The 21608-nt window shown below is 43.0% G+C and overlaps 1 protein-coding gene across 2 annotated transcripts; it reads right to left on the reverse strand.

The window, feature by feature from the left end:
• Positions 1-1901: 1901 nt before the first annotated feature.
• Positions 1902-19845, reverse strand: man2a2 (mannosidase, alpha, class 2A, member 2). Of its 2 annotated transcripts, XM_074632302.1 has the most exons (24): positions 19709-19845; positions 17112-18053; positions 16448-16705; positions 16144-16288; positions 14742-14913; positions 14389-14516; positions 13860-14033; positions 13156-13342; positions 11592-11769; positions 11055-11257; positions 10024-10206; positions 9696-9810; positions 9512-9582; positions 9246-9411; positions 7061-7297; positions 6742-6864; positions 6328-6442; positions 5949-6082; positions 5609-5750; positions 5116-5249; positions 4778-4855; positions 4018-4212; positions 3813-3926; positions 1908-3433 (listed from the first exon to the last, which is right to left on the reverse strand). In XM_074632302.1, the coding sequence occupies exons 2-24, from the start codon at positions 17241-17243 to the stop codon at positions 3281-3283; spliced, it is 3537 nt and encodes a 1178-aa protein (XP_074488403.1). In that variant the 5' UTR covers positions 17244-18053; positions 19709-19845; the 3' UTR covers positions 1908-3280. The 2 variants fall into 2 exon arrangements, with proteins under 2 accessions (XP_074488402.1, XP_074488403.1); XM_074632301.1 differs by lacking the exon at positions 4778-4855 and having other exon boundaries at positions 1902-3433.
• Positions 19846-21608: the final 1763 nt, after the last annotated feature.

The following is a 21608-nucleotide window of genomic DNA, read 5'->3' on the forward strand; positions in this document are numbered from 1 at the left end:
TTCTGTTCGATGCCGCCCACCACTAACAAGGCATGGCAAACAAGAAATATTAGATTAATTAAAAAACAACAACAACAAATCAGAGCTCCATTAACGGATTTCACATTCAGATCAATTGGAGGGTTCCAGTCTGTCATTATTCCAGCTGGTCAAACATTACGTGTTTGTGCTGAATCTGAAGCCGACTGTCGGTTCCACACCAGAAAGGTTGAGAAAACACAGTAGCGGAGGCTGAATGTCCCCAGGGTGCCTCCACAGGCATCGCTTCGCTCTGCACATACACACACACACAGAGCCACTTCCTTTCTCCTGCACACATGCTGTGCAGTGATCACTCTCAGGCCTCAGGCATCCCTGCCACCACACTCTCTTTTTCTTCCTCTTGTGTCGCTGATTCATTTTTATGAAGCGTGAACAAAGAAACGGTGCTTTTCATGATTACCTCCCGCTGTCACCGATACCTTTCCTTGTGTACACATGGGTGGAAAGTTGCCGCTGTTAACTACATGTGATGTAAAGCGTGAGTTTCTACACTGACACCTTTGCTCGGTTTAATATCAGGTTGACAGCAAAACAAGTAAAGGTTCAGGGATGGTCTAAAAGTAATTCTGACCTGACATGACAGCATCTGTAAGGCATGGACTGGACTGACTCAATGTTGCCCCCTACTGATGGAGCATTTAATCAAGCTCTTTAAATCAAAAAATACAGCAGTGATTCACTGGTGGATTAAAAAAGAAGAGAAAAAAATCGAATTAAATTCAGATAGAGAACTTGCTTTAAGATCATCTTTGTGTTTTGATCTTTATTCAATCCCCATCTCCTCTGTTCTAATGCAGCTTTAATCCATCATGAATTAACAAATACAGAAGATTGCCTTCATATATTACCTCTGAACAAACAAAAAGACAGAGCTACAACACGTACAAAAAAAAAGACATTATACAGAGACTCAGACGCACGGCGACAACAGCAGGAGAGAAAGGTTATGACGAGGTTATGACGAGGTTATGACGAGGTTATGACGAGGTTAGACAATGTGAGAAAAGTGCAATTTAAGATGCAGTGAAGTCTGGTCTTATAGAAACAGCAGCTGGAGGGAGGAAGGGAGGGAATCTGCAGAGCTCAGAGTGGAGAGAGAGAGAAAGCAGAATGTGCTGAGCTATGGCAGACCAGACATCAGGCCAGAGGAGGAGATCCTCCTTTGAAGAAGAATGAAGAAGACCGCCGGTTAAAGTGATGGGACACAGTCGGGCGGGGGTGAGATGGCGGGCGCAGTACAAAGTGTGACACAGGTGGGCTGCGAGATGTGCGGCCTTAGGTTTGGACACGGATGACAACATCCTCCACGGCCGCCAGGGAGGCAGATGCGCACCATAAAAAAGGCTGAGTGCCTCGAGACAGCCTCGGACTAAGAAGCACTGTGGAGCTGAAATATTAAAAACAAACTGCAGCTCATCTGAAGAAACTGATTTCTTCTGTGTCGAGGATCCCCGTGTGTACGGTTTGATACGGGTCAGTTCACCCAAATTACAAAAATCTTATTTTCTCAGATAAGTCATTGATCACTTAGTGGTATCTTGACATGCAGATAGTTTTGGATTGATGTGTCGTGGTTTTGAAAAAGATTTCTACCACCAATGGAGGTGAGTGGAATTTTACTCATAATGCTCACAACAGTGCAACAGCAACATCTCCTTCCAGAAACTAGTTTTCACAGAGTATTGCAGTGTCCCAATCCCATACATAGTTAGATGTGCTATTATATACCGATCTTTTGTGTAGTTAGTATACAAGATATCAACATTTTACTGTTTTATACCAGCAGGAAATTATGCAATACATGCATCCTGCGAAGACAATCAACCTTTGATTTCAGCTTCTCAAATGACGAGGGCTACTTTTCAGTTTAAAGATCTTTAATTTCTCTGGTTTTGGATAGCTGCTCGTTACAAAACAAGTGATTTAAAAAAGACATTTCACTCTTATCTGACATTTTAAAGACTTAACTTAAGAGACGTATATCTCAAATCTATCTGCATAGCCAGATACCACTTGAATAATTTGGGTGAACTAGCCCTTTTAATTTCTATTCCTATCTCCAATGGGACGCTCCCTTTGTCCTGCAATGATACGACCCCCACGGCTCGACACAGACGGCCAAACTGATGGATGATACCTAACAGTACTATGAATGGTCCCTGATAGTGTGCACTTATAACCTCAATACACCCCCAACAAAAATTAACCCTCAAGTATTCACATCCACATACTCTACAAACACACACACACACTGATATATATGAGGTAAAGTCTTTGTCTAGTCTTCTACTGCATACAATATGGTACACAAAACCACCCGCTCAGCAGTGAAGTACGAGCACAGGAATGACGGACAGTTTTCTCATCAGCAAAGAAGGAAGCTCAGGGAGGGGGAAAAAGAAGTGAAAGGGAAGAAAGTCTTCCGACTATCTACGAAACGAGACCGGCGAACAGAAGGTAAACAGTCATCGGATATGATTAATGATCACATTGTTATCGCGCAGTGACCCACGTGGGACTCTTGGACTCAGACGTACGATAAAGAGCTTAAAGAGCTGCAGCTTGGGTCTCCTCGCAAAGCTGAGAAGAGACCGCACATTCTCTTTGCCGCATTCGAGTCTGTCGAAGAAAAACAAATTTGACTTACGAGTACAAAAACAAAATCGCTGTGATGCGTCTTCTTCATTGCATACATTTAAAAAAAAAAAAATTATGAACCCATACACCAAATAAAGCTTTGTAAATTGCACTCCGATGTGGCACGAGTCCCAGCCCCCCCCCTCCCACCCCCGCAACCCCTCCAGTCATTTGGGATATTTACATTCAGTAGTTCAGTCCAGGATGGAGCAAAGATAGAAAAAGACACGAGTTCTTACAAAGCAGAACTAAAAACGAGATTTCATTTTCGATTACGGAGACAAACAGACACCCGGTTGCATCTGATGAGCGATTTCTGGCAGACTCTCTTTGTTGTGGAACAGCTGCGAGTTCACCCGGGTTTTTTTTGCTGCTCTCGAAGGCGTCCACAGGAACAGCTATCGCCTGCCCCCTGCTGTGCAGTCAGTCCTGTTACAGTGGAACCTTTCCTCTCCGAGCTGTAGTGTTTGTGGTTTCTGCTTGACAAACCAGAGAGACCCAGACCCCCCCCTCCCTTCTGTGGCCCCCGGCTTGGGCCTGGTTCTTGGTCCAAGGAGTCTGGTGGGTTTTTTTCTATTGCCTCTTTTAGTCCGGATGGCTCTTAGCGCAGTTTGAGCTTGAAGGCGGAGATCTCCATGGGGTCCAGGCTGATGGTGGAGTCGTTGGCCAGCGGCGTGCTGGAGTGCATCAGAGTCAGGGACATGGGCTGGAGCAGCTGCAGGTCCAGGTTCTTGAACAGTCCTGATACGCTCAGCTGCAGAGAGAGAGAGAGAGAGAAGGGCGGGAAGGCCGAGGGCGTCAGAAACTAAACCAGCTGGTGCAAGTGAGAATGCAAATATGGGGATGAGGAAATGTCAAGTTTAGCTTACAGCAGGGAGAAAACAAATCCAATGGTGGAACAAGTATTCAGATCATTAAGTCAAAGTAGTAATAACTTAAAAGAAAATTCTCCAGCCCCTGACATCATTAATATTTAAGCAGCACTCTCGAACTAACTTCTTTAAATACGGTTCGTTAGTTTAACCAGTAATAAGGCATCATATTTTATAAACTGATCATAAGTTTTGTATGTAAAAATATCAATCTGCAAACTAAACAATAGCTACAACTGTCAGATAAATGTGGCCCCTGACCTGTCCTTGTGTGGTGGTGCAGTTGAAGCCCAGGTTCGGATTCTCCAGACCACAGTCCAGCGCCAGACGGTGAAGGATCAAGGCTGCGTACGGAGACGGAGAGTGGGGGTCCTGCTGCTCACACAGAAGACACGTGTCAATTTCAATACAACCAAAGCCTTAAAAAAAAATATATACATTAGTTGTTTTTTTGTCGTCTCGTCACCTGACTCTGGATGCTGCGCAGGTTCAGCAGGTGGAAGTCGCAGGGGAGGATGGACTTGAGAGGGGCGAAGGTTTGCAGTGGAGGGATGCCGCGTCTTTTGGGCAAGACGGGCAGCGCCAAGACCTCGTGGTTCAGGAAGGAGTTGGTCATGTGACTGAGTATAGACGGGAAGCTGGTTGTTGCGCTGTCCATCATCTGGAGGAGGGCAGAGACAGATTTAAGCCACGGAGGTAAGTGACAGCGTAACTACTACTACGACATCAATGACTCACCTCTACAGTCGTTGTTTTGCTATTACTGCACTACATGAGGAATAGGCTCTAACTACTTTGTCAGAGTTACGACGTACATTTTCTAATTCGGGTCCAGACAGACGCAGACAGTACTAATGGATCTATATTGGGTTTGTTGCAGCCACAGCGCTGCGGTGTCATTTTTTAAATTAAGAGCATTACAGTCTTTCAAACATGATGTTTGATGCTTTGTGAAAAGCCGGAGCAACTTGGTCCCGAGTGCCATCATCAGTTTCACCAGAGAGCTGGATGATAAAACTGCAACCAATGCTTTCCATTCGCTGCCAATGTGTATTCATTTACTTGATGAATTATATCATTCGTTACTGTCGATGGGGCTGTCGTAAAGATGGACCGGTTTGGCTATGAGGTGGAGGAAAGCACAAAAAAAAAAAAGGAACTGGAGCTACGGCAAAGACTATGATGTAGGCTAACAAGCATCCTTGCCGTTGCCAAGGCAACATTACCTCTTGATCTCCGCCACTCAAGATTTTGGAGAGGAAAGAATGAAACAAGGACGACAGTTTGGCAAAGAAGCCATCATGCTGAAGGTAACGGAGTGAAAAAACAAAAAGGAAAACAAAGTTAGAGATTGGGAGAGGAGAACATAAACACAGATGGGGTGGTAACGAGTGCTGAGGAAAAAGGTACGAACAAAGGTGTTAACGAGCACAGAGTGAAGGACATGACACTCTTATATTCCACAGCATTGCACAGAGCTTATAGAGAGTCATTCAGCGTCCCAGAGGCAGATGTGGCATGCTGGAATTTCAAAAAGCGCTCGCCCAGCTGTCATCTCACTGACCTTGTTGCCGGTGGATCTCCTCTCCAGCAGCAGTCGGAAGCGGTTGGTCGTCTTCTTGTTGTCCTTCAGGCCCTGACCCAGCCCGCGATTATCATCCTGCATCAGCCGCCGGTCCATAATCACTTCAAGCTGGCCTGAGGGACGAGGACGACATCTATTACACAAAGCCTGCGTATTGAACTTTCAGACATCAGTCGATGAGGACGAACACTTTGAGCTATTTGTCATTTTAAAAACGCCTCCGTTATTCACATAACGATGATAAAAGGATTAGCTGAGTGCATTAACGTGAGAGTATGAACGGGTTTTTGCTCTCTGAAAAACCTCTCGAGGGATAAGAGGGAGAGTTAAGTGCTTCAATACCATTCCATACAGAGCTAGAGACGGTAAACAAAGAAAAAGAGAGAGTGCGCATCTCAGAAGACAACTTTCATTAAAAATGAAATGAAGAAAAATGACACAACATTGAATATAAAAGTAATAATATACAGACCACTCTCCAGGCTGGTGACACCCAGGGACTGAGCTGTGTGCAGCGTGAGGCGGTGAAGGCTGTCCTGGATGTACGCCTGGCTGGGCATGGGATAAAAGTTGGCCTGCAGGGGAAGCTTTAGGTAGTGGCGGCGAGGCTGCATCTACAAGAAGAGATCAAACACAGAATGACACAATATGTCAAACTCACAGTGCAAGGAAAGATGGGAAAAATGCCACTACATTCAGTTTAAGGTTATCAACTAATCATCATCCTGGTAATCAGAGACACACATTGTTATAGTCGGATGGTATGCAACGAATATAAGTTATTCTTCTCTAATGCCGAGGGTGGGACTGACCTGGAAGCCGTTGAGATCTGTGTAGAAGACGTCTCCACTCTCGATGTCGGTGATCAGTCGCATTGCCAGCTCCTTATTGGTCTGATCTCTTATGTCCACCATGGTGGTGATGTCTATAGACAACCCATCCACCCCTGAAAATAGAAAAACACAGAACCAAAGATCAGGCCACAGAAGGAATATGTCATCTACACTTGCAAATTGTAATTTTGCATTTGCTTGCTTTAAGTAAAAAAGTAGGTAGCTTACAGGAAAATAAGTAATTCAAATATATATTGGCCGGTGTATCGTACCATCTGGTGCATTTAACTGAACATAAAAAGCATTTGGAAGAGCCATTTGAACTGATTCCATTGTGCCGTTAGGTTTCGATTATTACCTGGCACATTGTGTATGCGAATGGTCTGCTGAAAATGCTGGTAGTGCGCCACCACCTCCGAGAAGAGAGGCCCCTCCACGACGCGCACCACAGGTATCTCTTTGTGGTTGTAGGGCTGAAAGCAGGGAGAGAGAGAAAGAAGTGGAATCATGAATATGTGCTGAAAACGGAGGAGGAAGAACGACGGAGAGAGAAGTCACCAACAGAATAAGTGACTAGATACAGTATAGCAGCTAAGCCCCCTTAGGCTCTGTTGTCTTTAAATCAAGAAATGATAAAGCAGCACCCAGTCTGCCTGCCTCCGTGCCCCGAGCACCCCAGCATGATACAGTGACACAATACACAAGGGAGACTCTATCAAAGCCTTCTGAGAGGCAAGGAAAACATCTGAGATTTCAGCAACTGAGAGAATACCTTTGCTTTTCCATCAGGCAGGAAGAGGTAAGCTCCACTTTTGTCTTTAGAGGGACGGGTGCCGTAGACCATGAACTGCATCTGAACCTTCACTTCCTGAGGATCATCCTTGCGCTTGATGCTCTGCGGATGAAAGCGCCATAAAGAGGAAAACAGAATTAGATAAGAGATGAAAGGATGCTTGAGAAGCAACAAGACATGTTCACTTAGATCAAACAGCCAGGGTTTATGGGAAATTACGTTTTCTTTTCTCCAAAGAGATCAAAGTTAAAAACAGATGAGCAAATCCTTGATTCAGATATAAAGTAAAAACACAAACCTCCAGAAGGCCTGTGGTTCCAGAGAAGCCCAGAGTCAGACACTGGCTGCTGATGTAGAAGGTCTGAGGGTCGAACTGCTGAGAGCGGACAGGAAGCGGGTCCGCGGCTCGAGCGGTGACGCCACGACCGTTCAGCCTGAGCAGGGTGTCGGAGCGGAGCGTCATGGGCGAGTCGGGAGAGTCGTAAACGTGGAACACAGCCAGGCCCAGCGGCGGCAGACGGACCATGAATGTTGCCTGGATGGAGGGTGGAAGAACAGCTGGATGTAAATTCATACACACAAACATTTGAAGGAAAAAACAAAAAAGGTTGCATTTAACAGCGCCGGCTTCATCTTTCTTGTTAATCTGAACGGCGAGCGTCGGCAGCGAGCCATTCATTAAAAAGTTAAAAGCTTTTTCGACATCAGCAACAGTGTGCTGTAATTAAAATGTGATGAGAGGTGGTGTTAATGAGGCTGTTTGTATTGCTCTGCTACATTTAAATTCATTGCTTTCTGTGGGTGGAGGGGATTTTATTTGGGCGCAGTAAATGAATCGACGGAGATGCGGCGAAGCAAATGGGATGTTTTTCCTTTTTACTGCTGCAGATTCAATATTCAATATGAGCTGATTCCGTTTTTGGTTTTGAGAACGGAAAGAAAAACACATCTGTTCTAGTGCTAGCTTGCAGGTAGATATCAAAGGAAAGAGGGGAAAACTACACACTCAATTTCAACAACATCTCCCTCTCTATCTCCCCCTCTCTCTCTCCCCCTCTAATGGTACATGGAGATAGTTAAAGGAGTACTCCTCTGATTTAGAAATGCAATCCTACCTCCTAACATTGCTTGACTCACTATCGCCAAAATTGATGCAGCAGAATCAGGGATATCGTTTAATTTTTTGAATTTATGCATTCATCTTCCTTGTCAAAACCTGGTGCCTACATTACCCACAATGCAACTCGCCTGCCGACAGTTCGCACTTTACACGTAACTGTGAAGTGTCTTTATAGTCTATTTTCTTCCAACTTAAAAAAGGTAAGGCATGTAGTTGTGTGGTTGCAGATTGCAACCAACTGAGTACCCCTCCTCTCACTCCTCCCTTTCCAAGAATGCGGTATCGTGAGCTGCTGAGAGCGAAACCGCGTTAACGCCGTTCACCTCGCTCAAAGGCCATCCTTACCATCATACTTTAAAAGCAACGGAAGTCAGACAGCGGCACTCTGGGGCTCACGTTACTGCAGTTTCACAAGCGTGTCGAAGAACTACGGTGGCCTACAGGTAACGTAAACATGTGAAAGTCTCTCTCTAGAGCCGGTGTTTGGTTTGTCTGTTCTGGGCTACTGTAGAAACATGGCGGAGCAACAAGGCGGAATCCGTGAAGAGCACCCGCTCCCTATGCAGATATGATGGGCTCATTCTAAGATAACAAAAACACAACTGTTAGAAAGTGTTCCATGTCCACCTTTATCCTGATCCTCTGAGAGGAGCCACAGAGCTCACCTGTGCTGTTCAGAGTCAACTAGGTACAGGTGAGCCCAATCAAAAGACAATCAGGACTCCTATAAGTACGAGGAGAGGAGAAGAACATGTCTCTGTTTGCCCTGCATGCTACCAGCCAGACCTGATCCCCTGCCTTCATCGAGTGCGTCTTCTAAAGTGAGTTGTTGTTCGTGCCTTTGTGTTCACTTTATGACTGCTGATTAGATATTTTCTGGCTTTCAGTCAATTCTGATTGCATTGAATGAATGCATGTGCAATGCTGTTATGTCATGCATCTCCCTTTGTTTGTCTATTAATGCAGATAAACCACTTGATGAGGTTAATTTCATCTGAAATAAAGTCTCCTTTTTTTCTCCTTTCCTGGCTCTCTCTCTCTCTCCCTGATTCTGGTTACCTCACATCCAATACTTATAATATCCAGAGTCTCCAGCCCTCACCACTTTGGTCTCCTTAACAACAACGATTGTTACTTTCAGGTGATTATACACTAATGAAAACATTGTTATGAATATTATATTATATTTCTGCTAATAGATCCCCCGAAATGTTACACACTGTTCCTTTTTAAGCATGTAACTATAACAGATCCAGGGTGGAGAACGATGGGGAACTGTGCAGACACTACTGCTGCTGCTGCACTCATAATGTGCCAATTCCACTATGCAGAAACCAGCAGTGCCTAATGAATTTAATCTTACCTCAAATACCTCTGCGCTCATTTGACTAACAGAGCTCCACTGAGCACTCAGCTGCACAGGGAGGGTCTGTCCATCCTCAGTAAGCACCCGCACCCTGACCGTGTTGACCAACACTGTCACCACGCACAGACGCTCCTGCTCGACGGGGTTAAACAGAACCAGGTACCTGGTAGAGAGAAAGGGGGGGAAAGCAATCAGAAACACAGGAGGGGCGAGGAGTGTCTGAGGTAGGAGGCAGAGGAGATGCCAGGGGATGCTGATAATACCTCGGTCCTGCTGAGTCCAGCTCGATTAAGGTGCGCTGAGGCAGAGAGTCTTGAGTAGCACGCCGGTCGTCCTACAAAATATATAACACCGGAAATCAAATGAGAAACCTGCATATTTTGTTCCTTATGGAAGTATTCAGTTTATTATACAGTGGTGGGAGTGTCCCTCTGTGTTTCCTCTTACCGTCTCCAGGAAGGGCTCCGTCTGGTAGAAGCGATAAAACTCTTTGTTTTTCATCACCAGGAAATGAGCAGCATTAATGATTACTCTCTTCAGGCCGATGAGTGACCGCATTAATCTAGGGAGGAGGAGGAGGAAGAAGAATCAATGGCTGGCTGCAGCAGAGTCACCGCAGATGGCTTGTTATTTTGCTTCAAAGTATTGAACGGGAGAGTATGAAATAGCCAGAGGGTTAAAAAGAGGATGCACAATTTTTCTAATTCATATAAACTGCACTGTTTGAAAAAAACTTAATACATACTGTCATGTCATTAAACCCTCAGGTCCTTACCTGTTGCCATAGTCGACGACTACATTCTCTTTCGCAGTGCCAGTGATGGCATCGTGATGTTGGAAGAGGCCAACAGACTGCCTCGCGTCGACTAGCAGGGCGTAGTCTGAGACCGGGTAGCGCCCGTCCATGCCCACATGCCGAGCGTTCGCAACCGCCAGGCTGTAGAGGATCTCTGCCCCCCTGGAGGACATAAGACAAACAGTTGGGGAGTCTTTAGTCCGCTAAAGGTGTGTTCACATTACTGTTATTTTTAAGACTACTGCTGATTCTTTCGAAATTTCTTTGAGCATTTTTATTTCATTTTTAAACTTAAAGAAATCATTTAAACCACGTTATTTTGCTATGTTCCCTCATATTGATCTGAAATCCAATTCTAGGATTCCTGCAACTTGCTCTTGTTTGTTAAAGCCTCTGAACACTAACAGTTGCAACAAACCTAACAGGAAACTCAGGAAGAAGTCAATAAATTACAGCCTGTACACGCCCACACAGTCCTGAGACCTGTGTGAGAGTTCAGAGGCTTTCATGTAACCAACATGCATTTTAGGTTTTTGCTGTTTCACTTCATTTTGATTGTTCACAATGGAGAGAAAAAAGATGAGAATTAAAAGGCACAATTAATAATTTGTGCGATCATATGAACTAAATGTATGTTAATACACCTAACTAAAAAGTCTGACATACAGTATATGTGAAAAAAAACAATCATTTTGTGTTGCGTTTCATAATGTAAGCCTGTTTTTCTGATGCGTTTTTAAAAAGAAAATGACATATGATAAAAATACAGAGAAAAAGAAAAACCTTAAACGGTATCAGAGAATAATATCGACTAGATTAAGGTGTGGTTTAGTGTTATGTATAAAAATACTATTTGGAAGTGATACCATATGTTTTTGGCTTTAATTTGTATACAAGATCTTGCATTTACATTAACCTTGTACACCACACCTACATCTCGTTTGCAATGCAAAAAAGAAACAAAGTGCTTGATGTAGAACTCGCCGACAAAGAGCTTAAATCTGCCTCACCTGAGATGTGACTCTATCACACGGTCCAGGCTCTTGTAAAAGGGCCGAGAGGTGAAGTAGCCGGTCCAGTAGTGGTCTTCTCGGTCTGCATAGGCGAAGAAATCTCCACTAAGCACTGGGAAGTCTGCGGGTCTGGACCCCTGGGCCACTCCGTTTGCTTTGTATACAGCGTTGAAGTAGTCTGTGAGAGTCCCAAACTGAGCCTGGAAGAGCAGCCAGACACATGACAAATTGTTAAAAAAAAATCTTAGCTCAAACACAGCTGTACAGGGAGAAAAAACATCTCATTATAATGCATGCGCCTTTCATCTTACATGGCATCTTCTGAACTGAACATCGAGTCGTGACAGATTCTTTGTTCCGTCAGCAAGTTAAAATACCACTGCATGATTCATTATCACAAGAAAGGTTGTACAGTCAGATGCTTCTATCTATCACAGCGCATGCTGAGAAGCACAAAAGCAATGAAAAAAGATACAAAAAGACAACATATATTGGGGCAACAGTGTTGTGATAGTTGACAAATCATTTTCTCACTTGTACATGCATCTCTGGTTGAGAATTCATGTAGTCAAACAGCTTCTGGTAGTTGCTGTACTGCTGATCCCACTCCAGCGCCTTGTCGTAGCGGAAGTCGTCTCCCAGAGGGACGAGAAGCACCTTGCTGCGGTAGAGTTTGGACTTCTTGCGGTACTGATCCAGGAGCAGGTGTGCCCTGATTGAGAAAGAGGGTGATGGGGGAGGGGGAATAAAAAAGGAAAAAATGAGGGGACACATTTCTTGGCATCCAAGCTGCCCTACTTTGCATTTGTAGGAAATCACTATGACCTTGGAAAGAGGAGGATCAAATTAGCCCGGGGGGTATTTTCCATTAGCCACAGAAATATGTCCTCTGAATAGGAACGTTTTTTTTAAGGTCCTCTAAAAACTGCAAGATTATCTGCAGTCCACGTCCGTCTCCCACCGTTCATCCACCCTGCCCGGCTGTTGTTATTGGCACAAGTTCAAGTTTAGTTTGTTTGTTTGTAAGAGACTAGTACAGATAAGAGTGTTGCAACAGCAGTGACCAATCTGCTGTATAAATGTGTGGGTCTGTAGGGCTGCATGATTATGGCAAAAAAAAAAATCATAATCACGATTATTCTGGTCATTGACTTTGGCAACATGCATTTAGAAAGAACATTTTGTAGCCTACATTTTAAAGTTAAACACATCAATCTGGTGCACTTTGAGAGCTAACTTCAGAGGCTAGATATATGAAGAACTTTGTGCTCTTGTGAACAATTTAATCATAATTACAACGGTTGTATAGATAGGAATGGTGATGACACCGCAAAAAAAGTCACACCCAGAAAGCGTTGTAAACAGTAGCTGGAGCCAATTTCCATTACTACACAAAAAAGTAAGAAATGTTTTAGTATGTATTTAATATGTTTAGTATATAGACCGACTAATGCTGGATTTTGGAGGCTGATACGGTTTCCTTTCTATACGTTTTTACATACACAGGTAACAAAAACATTTGACTGGGATCCTTTAACTTCGGTTATTTAAGAGTCGACCAAGATACGGACAGACATTTTACAATGTAACTGAAATCATTTTTATTATCTATTAATCTGCCCATTATGTTCTTCATTAAATCGACTGGTCTATACAGTGTCAGAAAAAATAGTGAACTGAAGCCAAAGCTGACACCTTCAAATGTCTCGTCATGTCTTAATGAATGACTTTACTGATTATTCTATTATCAGAATACTGGCAGATTAATGAAGACAACTGAGTAGAAGCGCTGCTGGGTCTTTGTGGTAATCACATACAGTTGCTCTTTGGATCCCACCCTCCCCTTTTTTCCTCCTCTCTATTGATGATGTATCATTTCCTTGTTTTGGACCAATAGGCTTACACATTGATGGAAAACCACCCTCCCACTCTCTACTGATTAGTGGAACACAATGTAGGTGTGCAAGCTGCTGTTGAATGCTGGCAATGACCCTGATGAAGACTTAAGTTAGTCACAACATTCTGAAACTTGTTCTCTGAGACAAAGTAACCCTGTAACTTACTCAAAGTAAGAGACTTAACACTCCACATGTCTCACCTCTCTGCTACATTGGCATCCACCACAGGTTTTGGTGGCACTTTCCAGGGACAGTTTACCCGACCACCTGGTAACCTCTTGAAATCAAACTGGCAGCAGATCTTGGGGTCGGGCCCGCAGGTGTGAGGCACATCGTAGCTGTAGAACGGCATCATATGGCAAAAGATATCCGTGCTCGACCCAGTGTCTGTCGAAGCAGTGAAGCAAAAATCAAAACATTGGCTTGAGAAACACTGATTGTTGACAGCAGCAGAAAAAGGCAAGGTTGAAATACACAAATAAGAAATTGATCTGCTCTGAGTACGGGTGGTATTTGTCATCGTAAACACACCAGCGCTCATAAACTTTAAGTTCACACCTACAGCGTTCTCTGGGGACTGTCATTTAAAAAAGTAATTCTGGATAAAGCAGCAAAAAGGAAATGACATCCCCAAAAGAGCCGAGTACAACAAATTGATCATATAACAGTGTAATATCAGAGGATTTTTCCATTAAGAACAAACGGACAGTAAATCTTCAGAAGATGTCCAATTCATCAAGAAATAATAGCAAAGCTTCTGAGGCTATTACGCGTTGGTGGTTCTTCCAAAAAACGTCCCTCTCTTTAAAAAAGGCCATGACAAGTGGCATGACTCATTCTGCAATAAGCTTAGCAAAAGATAAACAAATGAATCAGATGGCATCGCTGGCTCCGGTCCACTCACCCCAGGACTGCCTCCACATGAACTCCAGGCTGCGTGTGGAGGCAAAGTGTTTCTTGATGGAATAGTGGACCCTCTGGATGAGCATGCTGGTCAGGTTGGCCCTCTTCAGCAGATAGGACATGGTAGCGCTGTGACCGAAAGGGTCTACCGCCCACCCGCTGCGAGGAGTGATACCTGTGACAGCGAGCGGGAAAGCAAGTAGTTCAGGTTTATGCTCGGAAAAAAGGGAAGGAATGCATCTTTCGGATAAATCGCTCTCCTCTGCGGGGAGCGCTGAAAGTAGCACAAAGTGTTTTATCGCCCACTGAGCGAGAGGTGACACCTGCTGCATGTGGGATGACAAGCTCAGATTTTATCATGGGAGGACTGGTATCATTTGAACTTTTAAAATGTTGTGAAAGGAACTGGGGGTTGATGGCAAAAGGTCTAACATTTAACAGAGGAGAAGAAGAGCATCTTACACATTTAAGCATCATTCGTCTAGATATAAACACATGGCTCGTGTGACGAATCATTTCTGATCGTGTACCTAGATTTCTCTCCAGCCACTGATGTCCTTCAATGAGCTGGTCTATCATGGCAAAGTAGTGAACGTTGGCTTCATCCGTCATAACCCAGCCTCCCGTGACAATCTCTAGCTGCCCTCCAAGGATCAGTCTGTTGAACAGAGGGGATTAAGAGAGCAAGGTGAGGATGATCCTGCCCTTAAGACGGGAGACCCACATTAACCAGATAACAAAGCTATTTTTAGAGCAACCACACTCTGCAAGCAGACACTATCCATTGTGTGAAATGCTGCAGTAGGCATCAAAGAAATCTCAACTGATTGTCAAGAGTGAGGTGGCATAATTAAAAAGATGCTTCACTAAAGCCGTGACTCACTTGCGCATAGCCTCCTGCCTGTGTATGTCCGCGCTCTCCCACCACTTGGAGAAGAATGAAATCTCAGACCAGATGAACTTCCTGCGAGGATCCTCGGCCAACTTCACCACCATGTTGTTTAAAATATGCTGCGTCTGGTCTGTGTAGTACTTGTCAAAAGTCTTGATCCAACCTAACAAGACAAGGAGAGAAATAAGAGCATGTTGTAGAACAGTTGGCAAAACAGACTGTCTGCTACAAATTGGACTATCTCTGAAACAATATACGTGGTGTGTATATATATATATGGAGCTGGCTGATACAAAGGCAAGAAGACAGGGCAGGTAAGAGACTCAACGCTGTGGAAAAAAGTGCTGCAACAGATCCAAAATAAAACTCATATTTTATTCAAGTTGAGCTGTTCCCCTCAGAAAGCTATTTTAGCAGAGTGGTTTCAAAGGAAGTGACTAAAAAAACACTTTCTGTGCACTTTCGGTGTGCAACAGTGTAGAATACCGCAGTCTAAAAATATCCTGTCAAATATTTGTTTCACATGTTGTAGTATAATATATTTTATAGAAATCAAAGTTCCACATCCTTCTGCAGTTACGTAGAATCATAAGCAATGCCACTGAGTTGTCAGCTGTGAGAGACATGACTCTTTACTGCAGTCTTTCTAACACTACATTGTTTGAGCTGCTTACCTGCAGCTGACTAAAACCCTTAAAATCCCGTCTTTGCATTTAGTGAAATGAGCCTATTACCGGCAAACCTGCTTACACGCGTCTTCAGTGTGACTGACACTATGCTTTCTGTTTGCAGACCTCTCTTACTGTCTATTAACGCTGGACACTGAATACTGCATACAAAGACACTAAAGAAAACTTTTGCAGCAGAGTTTTAAATCAAATGCAGCTCCACATGACACCCATTTCCATTGTTGATGGACAGGATTCGCAGGTCTCTGCAGCCTGTCAACATATCAATAACTGTCAAGTTAGTGAGCATGTGGCAGGCTGGTAAACAAGTTTAATGGAAATGTCAGTCTAAAATAAGATTTCAGCCAATTCAGCCTATAAATAGCTGGAGCTTTCCAATGCCAATATCTCTCTAATTCCATTGTTTGTGGCTAAGCCGTGAATCCTGTCAGCATTATGCTAATAATAATGAGAACGAATGAATCGAGTTTTGAATGATTTCTGCGTCCCTATCGTTAGCCTCCCACTCAGGTAAGGGCCTCACAGTAGCTGGCTTGTCTGCAGACAAGACAATTTTTAAACCTGCTGAAAGAAAAATGTTCAGACATGCTCAAGGCTGCGTCTCAAGATACGGTTTGAGCAGACAAGACTTTTAGACTCGCGCCGAGACATTTACAACTTTCAACAAAGTTTTGCTTTGTGTGTTATAGCCTCTTTCAACTCACCTGGATCGTTGTGGGAGTGGGGGACGACAAACACCTGCAGTGGTTCATTGTCCCACTCCTCAGGCTCATAAGTAATTTCAAAGCCCTGTTTCCACACGCCGCCATCTGGGTTGTCAAACTTGAGGATGGAGTACACATCCAGCATCTAAAATGACATACAAACTCATCATTTGCTCACCAGACACATGGCAAAAATAAGTACGCAATAGTATCTACAACACAGCAGTGATAACACCGTTTTGGCCCATTGGATGCTTAGCATTTCATCTACAGAGAAATACTTATATTATAGCAACAAGCTCACCTGAACGTCTGCTTGACCGTGGCTGCCTAATGCAGATTGGCAATCCTGGGGCTTGACAGCTAGGAAAGTGGGACGGCCGTCGAAGGGTAGGACCCAGGAACCATTGGCGCTTCTGAACGGCAGGTGGCCGCTGGGAGACACAGCTCCTGTGTCTGTGAGCTCCATCACAGAGTCCTTTATGTGGCTGATGATTTGGTGGTTCTCCTCCAGGAGCTGCTCCAGCTGCTCTATCCGGTTTTGCAAAACTGAGATTTGGCTCTAAAAACACAAATCATAAAATCACACAGCTGTGTAACATACATCATAAAACATCTGTTAACCAAACCCTCCATCTTCTTCTATGTTAAAGTGAACAAACTTTAGTTTTAAGAATAGAAATAAGATGATGTGCAATGATAAACCTTCCGATTCAGCCAAGGTAGCAAACAGCAGTATGAGATCAATCTGCCCAAAAGAATCATGATTGGAAATGTCTATATATATATGAATATTAAAATAAAAGAATATGTGAAGCCATGTGTTATAGGATGAAGATATTTAGAATAATGTATTTGTGTTCATTTCTGCTTTTACCCATCTTCTGGTGTATCGCAACAAAAATAACTGCAGAAAGGGGGTTTATTTCTCTCACAATATTCACCACCATCACAGTAATAATTCTTACCCGTGGAAAGTTCCCGCCATTCTGTCGCCTTGCAGGGTCATGTTGGACTCGATCCAACATCAGATACAGTGAGAATACAGCCACACAGAATATGGCCCCTCCACACACCGTCACCTGTTTCCTCAACTTCATCCTCCTCTGAAGCAGTCTTCTTTCCGGGGTTTAAATTTTTTTTTTTTTAAATGACCTTCACTCAGTTTTTTTTCCAGCACAGACACAAAAAGTCCTTGAAAACTGGAATGCAATCCTTCACAGTGCAGAAAAAAAATGGAAAGTAACCAGCTACACCAGTATTAATGGTTCAGTTCCACTCCTGCGATGCCTCCAGCCTCCACTCACCATACTGGAGACCACAACGAAGGGGGCTACAGCAGTGGACAAGGGTACTAAATCAGCAATAGCTGGCAAGCAGTCTGTCAGCTTTGGCCAAACCACAGCCACCGGTGGGCTCCTTCAAAGTAGCCTTTGTGCTCAACCATCCAAACCGATGAGACTGCAGGAAAAGGAAAAAACAAACGCCACACAGAGGGGGCTCGAACAGGGAGCCTAGTGTCCCCGCAGCATGATGTGTGTTGCCGTGGGCCTGCTTTCCGGGTCCAGTCCCCAATCCCACAGCACAGCCTAATCCTCCAGTACAGCCAGAGTCCCCTTTTGCTCAGTTGGCCCACGGTGCCATAACAGTTTGCACCCTAGGCTGCGGCAGAGCAAAGAATTAGGCTGAGAAAAAGACCAACTTGGCTGAGAGCAGCAGCTTTTTTTTCCTTTTTTTAAATCAAGCCTCAACTGTGCTCGAGGCAGCTCCAGGAATTAAAATGAGACAAATGTCATTCTTCTCTCAGTAGCATAGTGACAGCATATCTACTGTGGCAGCAGCATGGGCAGTGTGTCTGTGTCCTCGATCACAAGCGCCAAGTTGAAATCACATCAGAGGGTCTTCTTCAGCTGTTAGGAAAAATGTTAGATTAGTGGAGCATGCAAAAATAAAGTATTACAGAGAGAGGAACTGTCACAAGAAACACAAGTGAAAGGAACTGTGTGGAAGAGTGGGGAAACAACAAATCAAGACGAGCACAGTATAGCCTGTGTTTTCCTTTACAGCACTAATAGGTGTTCTTGTTTCTCCTCTGTGTGCAAATCCGACACGATTATAATCCGCTTCCACTTTTCAGGCTGCTCTATCTAAGCAGGGAGTGGGGATAATAACCTGGCACTTACATTTTGCTTGGATAAATAGCCTCACTGTCAACTGGAATATTTCTTATATCATCTGTGCCACATGATGAAATACACCCGACAAGAAAGGCTTTGTTATCAGCTGTTGTCAGCTCTTCTATTTACAGTATGTGACACAGTTTAAATGCACTACAGACCCCCAAGCTGCTCACATGATAGAGGCATATTAGCAAATCAAGGGAAACATTCCTCAATATTCATAATCCCCCTGTGTAAAACGATCAAATGACAGTATGCTTTGTGTTATTGCTCACTGGGTGGCACCTCTCTAGGGAGGGGGGGGGACAAAGGAGGACAGTCAGCAGGTCAGATAATAATGCACTATACTCATTTTTAACAGACTCTTCTGTACTATATTCACTTTTTGTAATAGTCGTGTATCACAGCTGTTACCCTGCACTATATTCAAGCAGTTTTAACAGTTTTCTTCATCTCCTTGTATTTTTATATCTGGTATATTTTTTTTGTACTTTGCACTACTAACTTTTTTACTAACATGTTTTGCACTATGGAACTGTGATGCTGGAAACTTGAATTTCCCTCGTAAAATTTATAAAGTTACTATCTATCTATCTATCTATTTATAGTATCTATAGTATCTATCTATCTATTTAGTAATCAATCAGAAAGGTTTTTGTTTTTTTGCACTTTTCATCATATGGAGTTTGCCCAGTTATCATGCAAACTGTAGATGATTAATAAAGTTACTATAGTATCTATCTATCTATCTATAGTATCTATAGTATCTATCTATCTATCTACAGTAGCTAACTACCTATCTATCTCTGTTAAGGTGTAACTTGGATGACTTTTAGTCAGCTAACACTACAGCTGTGGCAGCTAGCCAGCAACATTACCTTGCTTCAAACTTGAACAGCACTAAAACACCTGCATTAGGACATTAATCTGTGTAAACTCAGACACTGTTAAGCCTTGCCAAACTGTAACAACCCCTCTTATCATTAAATAAATAAATAGATATCAGGAATATGCAGCTAAACCAAGCTAGCGCTAGCCACCACCACCACCAGATGTTCATTACATTATTAAGACTCCACATCTGGAATAAGAGCTAGCTTCCAGATGTCGGACAACGTTAGTAAAAAAAAAAAAGGGCTGTAATCTACTGATACATCCAGGTGAACAGCAGTCACACAGCTGTCCTTCAGCATCCGTGAGAAAGCCTGCACGGCAGGTTTGTGTTTCGCAGACGACAGCAGCTTGATAACACCACAGAGACAATACGTGGCTGGTATTTCCTGCCTCACCGTTCCCATGTAAAGCTTCAGCTAACACTTCATCTACGACCTTGGGACCGCTGTGTCTTTGTGAACACATGTTATAGTAAGGAAATGTGACGTTACCCATGAACAGGAGAGTAATCCGGATGTGTAGAGAGCCCAGCAGCAGCAGTGTGAGAGAGCTTTAAGCTTCAGACTGACAGATTACACACTGAAGCAGTTAGCAGATAGCAGATAGCACCTACTGAGCTGCTGCAAAGGCTGCTGGGAGGAGCTGCATCATCAGTCGCTGATTGGCTGAAGAGCTTTCAGCAAAGCTTGTAGAATAAATGCACCAACCTTTCATTTCTATAGTAGAGAGTGTCTGCAATGCAACATGATCACTTCATTTATAAAAAACAAGTTACAAACTGCTTTACAAAGACATAAAGAGCAGCACAAATTAATAAAATAATAATAATAATAATAATAATAATACATTTTATTTGGTGGCGCCTTTCTGGACACCCAAGGACACCTTACAAGAATTAATTAAAACATACAGATAAAACAATATAAAAACAACAGGACATGACAGAGACATATTTGTACAGACACATAGGATGGGTGATGATGAGTGCTAGAGAGAGTATGCCAGTTTAAACAGGTGGGTTTTGAGGAGGGATTTGAATGATGTGGTATTTTCAGACTGGATGTGTGGGGGGAGTGAGTTCCAGAAAAAAACATCTCCAAATCTCAACCCACCATTGCTCAAAACCTCACCATTGATGGCTTTTCAGTACCATTCTCAAACAAATTAACAGGTAGTAATAAATAAAAACAGTTGATGCATTAAAACATGACAAGCAAGGTATGAAGTACTTAAACACAGTGAAAAGAATAATAGCAGAAGAGTAATTCTAAATAAAGAGATGCCTAAATTTAAAAAGTCATAGTACGTCAACATTTTTTTTAAAAAGACATAAAAGCTTTATAGTATATAAAAGAAATTCATAGTATATGTTGAAAAATTTCACAAACAGTCGTACTAAACTTTACAGGTACATGTGATAAATTGGTGGTATGGATGCTATAAACGGCCACAGCCATAATAATCACAGCACACCGTCTGAGTGGTGTTTTTTTCCCCTAGGACATGTTTACATATATATATAAGTTTCTGGTGATGTTTGTCTGTATGAATTTATGAGACAGAAACGGGCAAAGAAAACAAAAAGAAATGGAAAGGAGTATAATTGACATCTGATGGGTTAAAGAAGTTTTAGTGCAAAGGATAGAGAGAGAGAGGTAGAATCCAAGAGATGGAGCTTGACTGATTGAAGAGGTTATTCTGAATATGTTCACAGAGAAAAGCATGTCTCGCTTTGAAATTACATCTGGCTGATAAGTGGCAATGTCCTCGTCCTAGCTAGTCTTATTTTTCAACTGTGGATGCCTGCCTGATCTCCTGCGCATCAGTCAAAGGTCAAAAAGGTCAACTTTATTATCCCAAAAGGGGAAATTCATGTGGTCATATACACGTCTCATATCACTCAGTCGGTGATTGGCTGAACAGCTTTCAGCAAAGCTTGTAAAAATAAATGCACCAGCCTTTCATTTCTAGAAGAGAGTGAGTGTCTGCAATGCAACATAAATAACTTTATTTATATATCACTTTTTCTCAAAAACAATTTACAAACTGCTTTACAAAGACATAAAAAGCAGCACAATTTAACAGGTAGTAATAAATAAAAACAGAGTTGATACAGTTAAAAATGACAAGCAAAAGGTATGAAGTACTAAAACACAGTAAAAACAAGTAGAATAATAGCAGAAGAGTAATTGATTAAGAAAAAGCAATTCTAAAAAAGAGATGTGTGTTTTTAAAAGAGATTTGAAAGACAAAACAGAGCTAGCCTGCCTGATCTCCTCTGGCAGGTCGTTCAAGAGTCGTGGGGTCCTGACTCCAAAGGCTCGGTCTCCTCTGGTTTTTAGGAGGTACATAGGTTTATAGATTTGTTGAGGTGAAGTGGCGAGGGCTGGA

This window comes from Sebastes fasciatus, chromosome 4, assembly GCF_043250625.1.
Source record: "Sebastes fasciatus isolate fSebFas1 chromosome 4, fSebFas1.pri, whole genome shotgun sequence".
NCBI classification, from domain to species: domain Eukaryota; kingdom Metazoa; phylum Chordata; class Actinopteri; order Perciformes; family Sebastidae; genus Sebastes; species Sebastes fasciatus.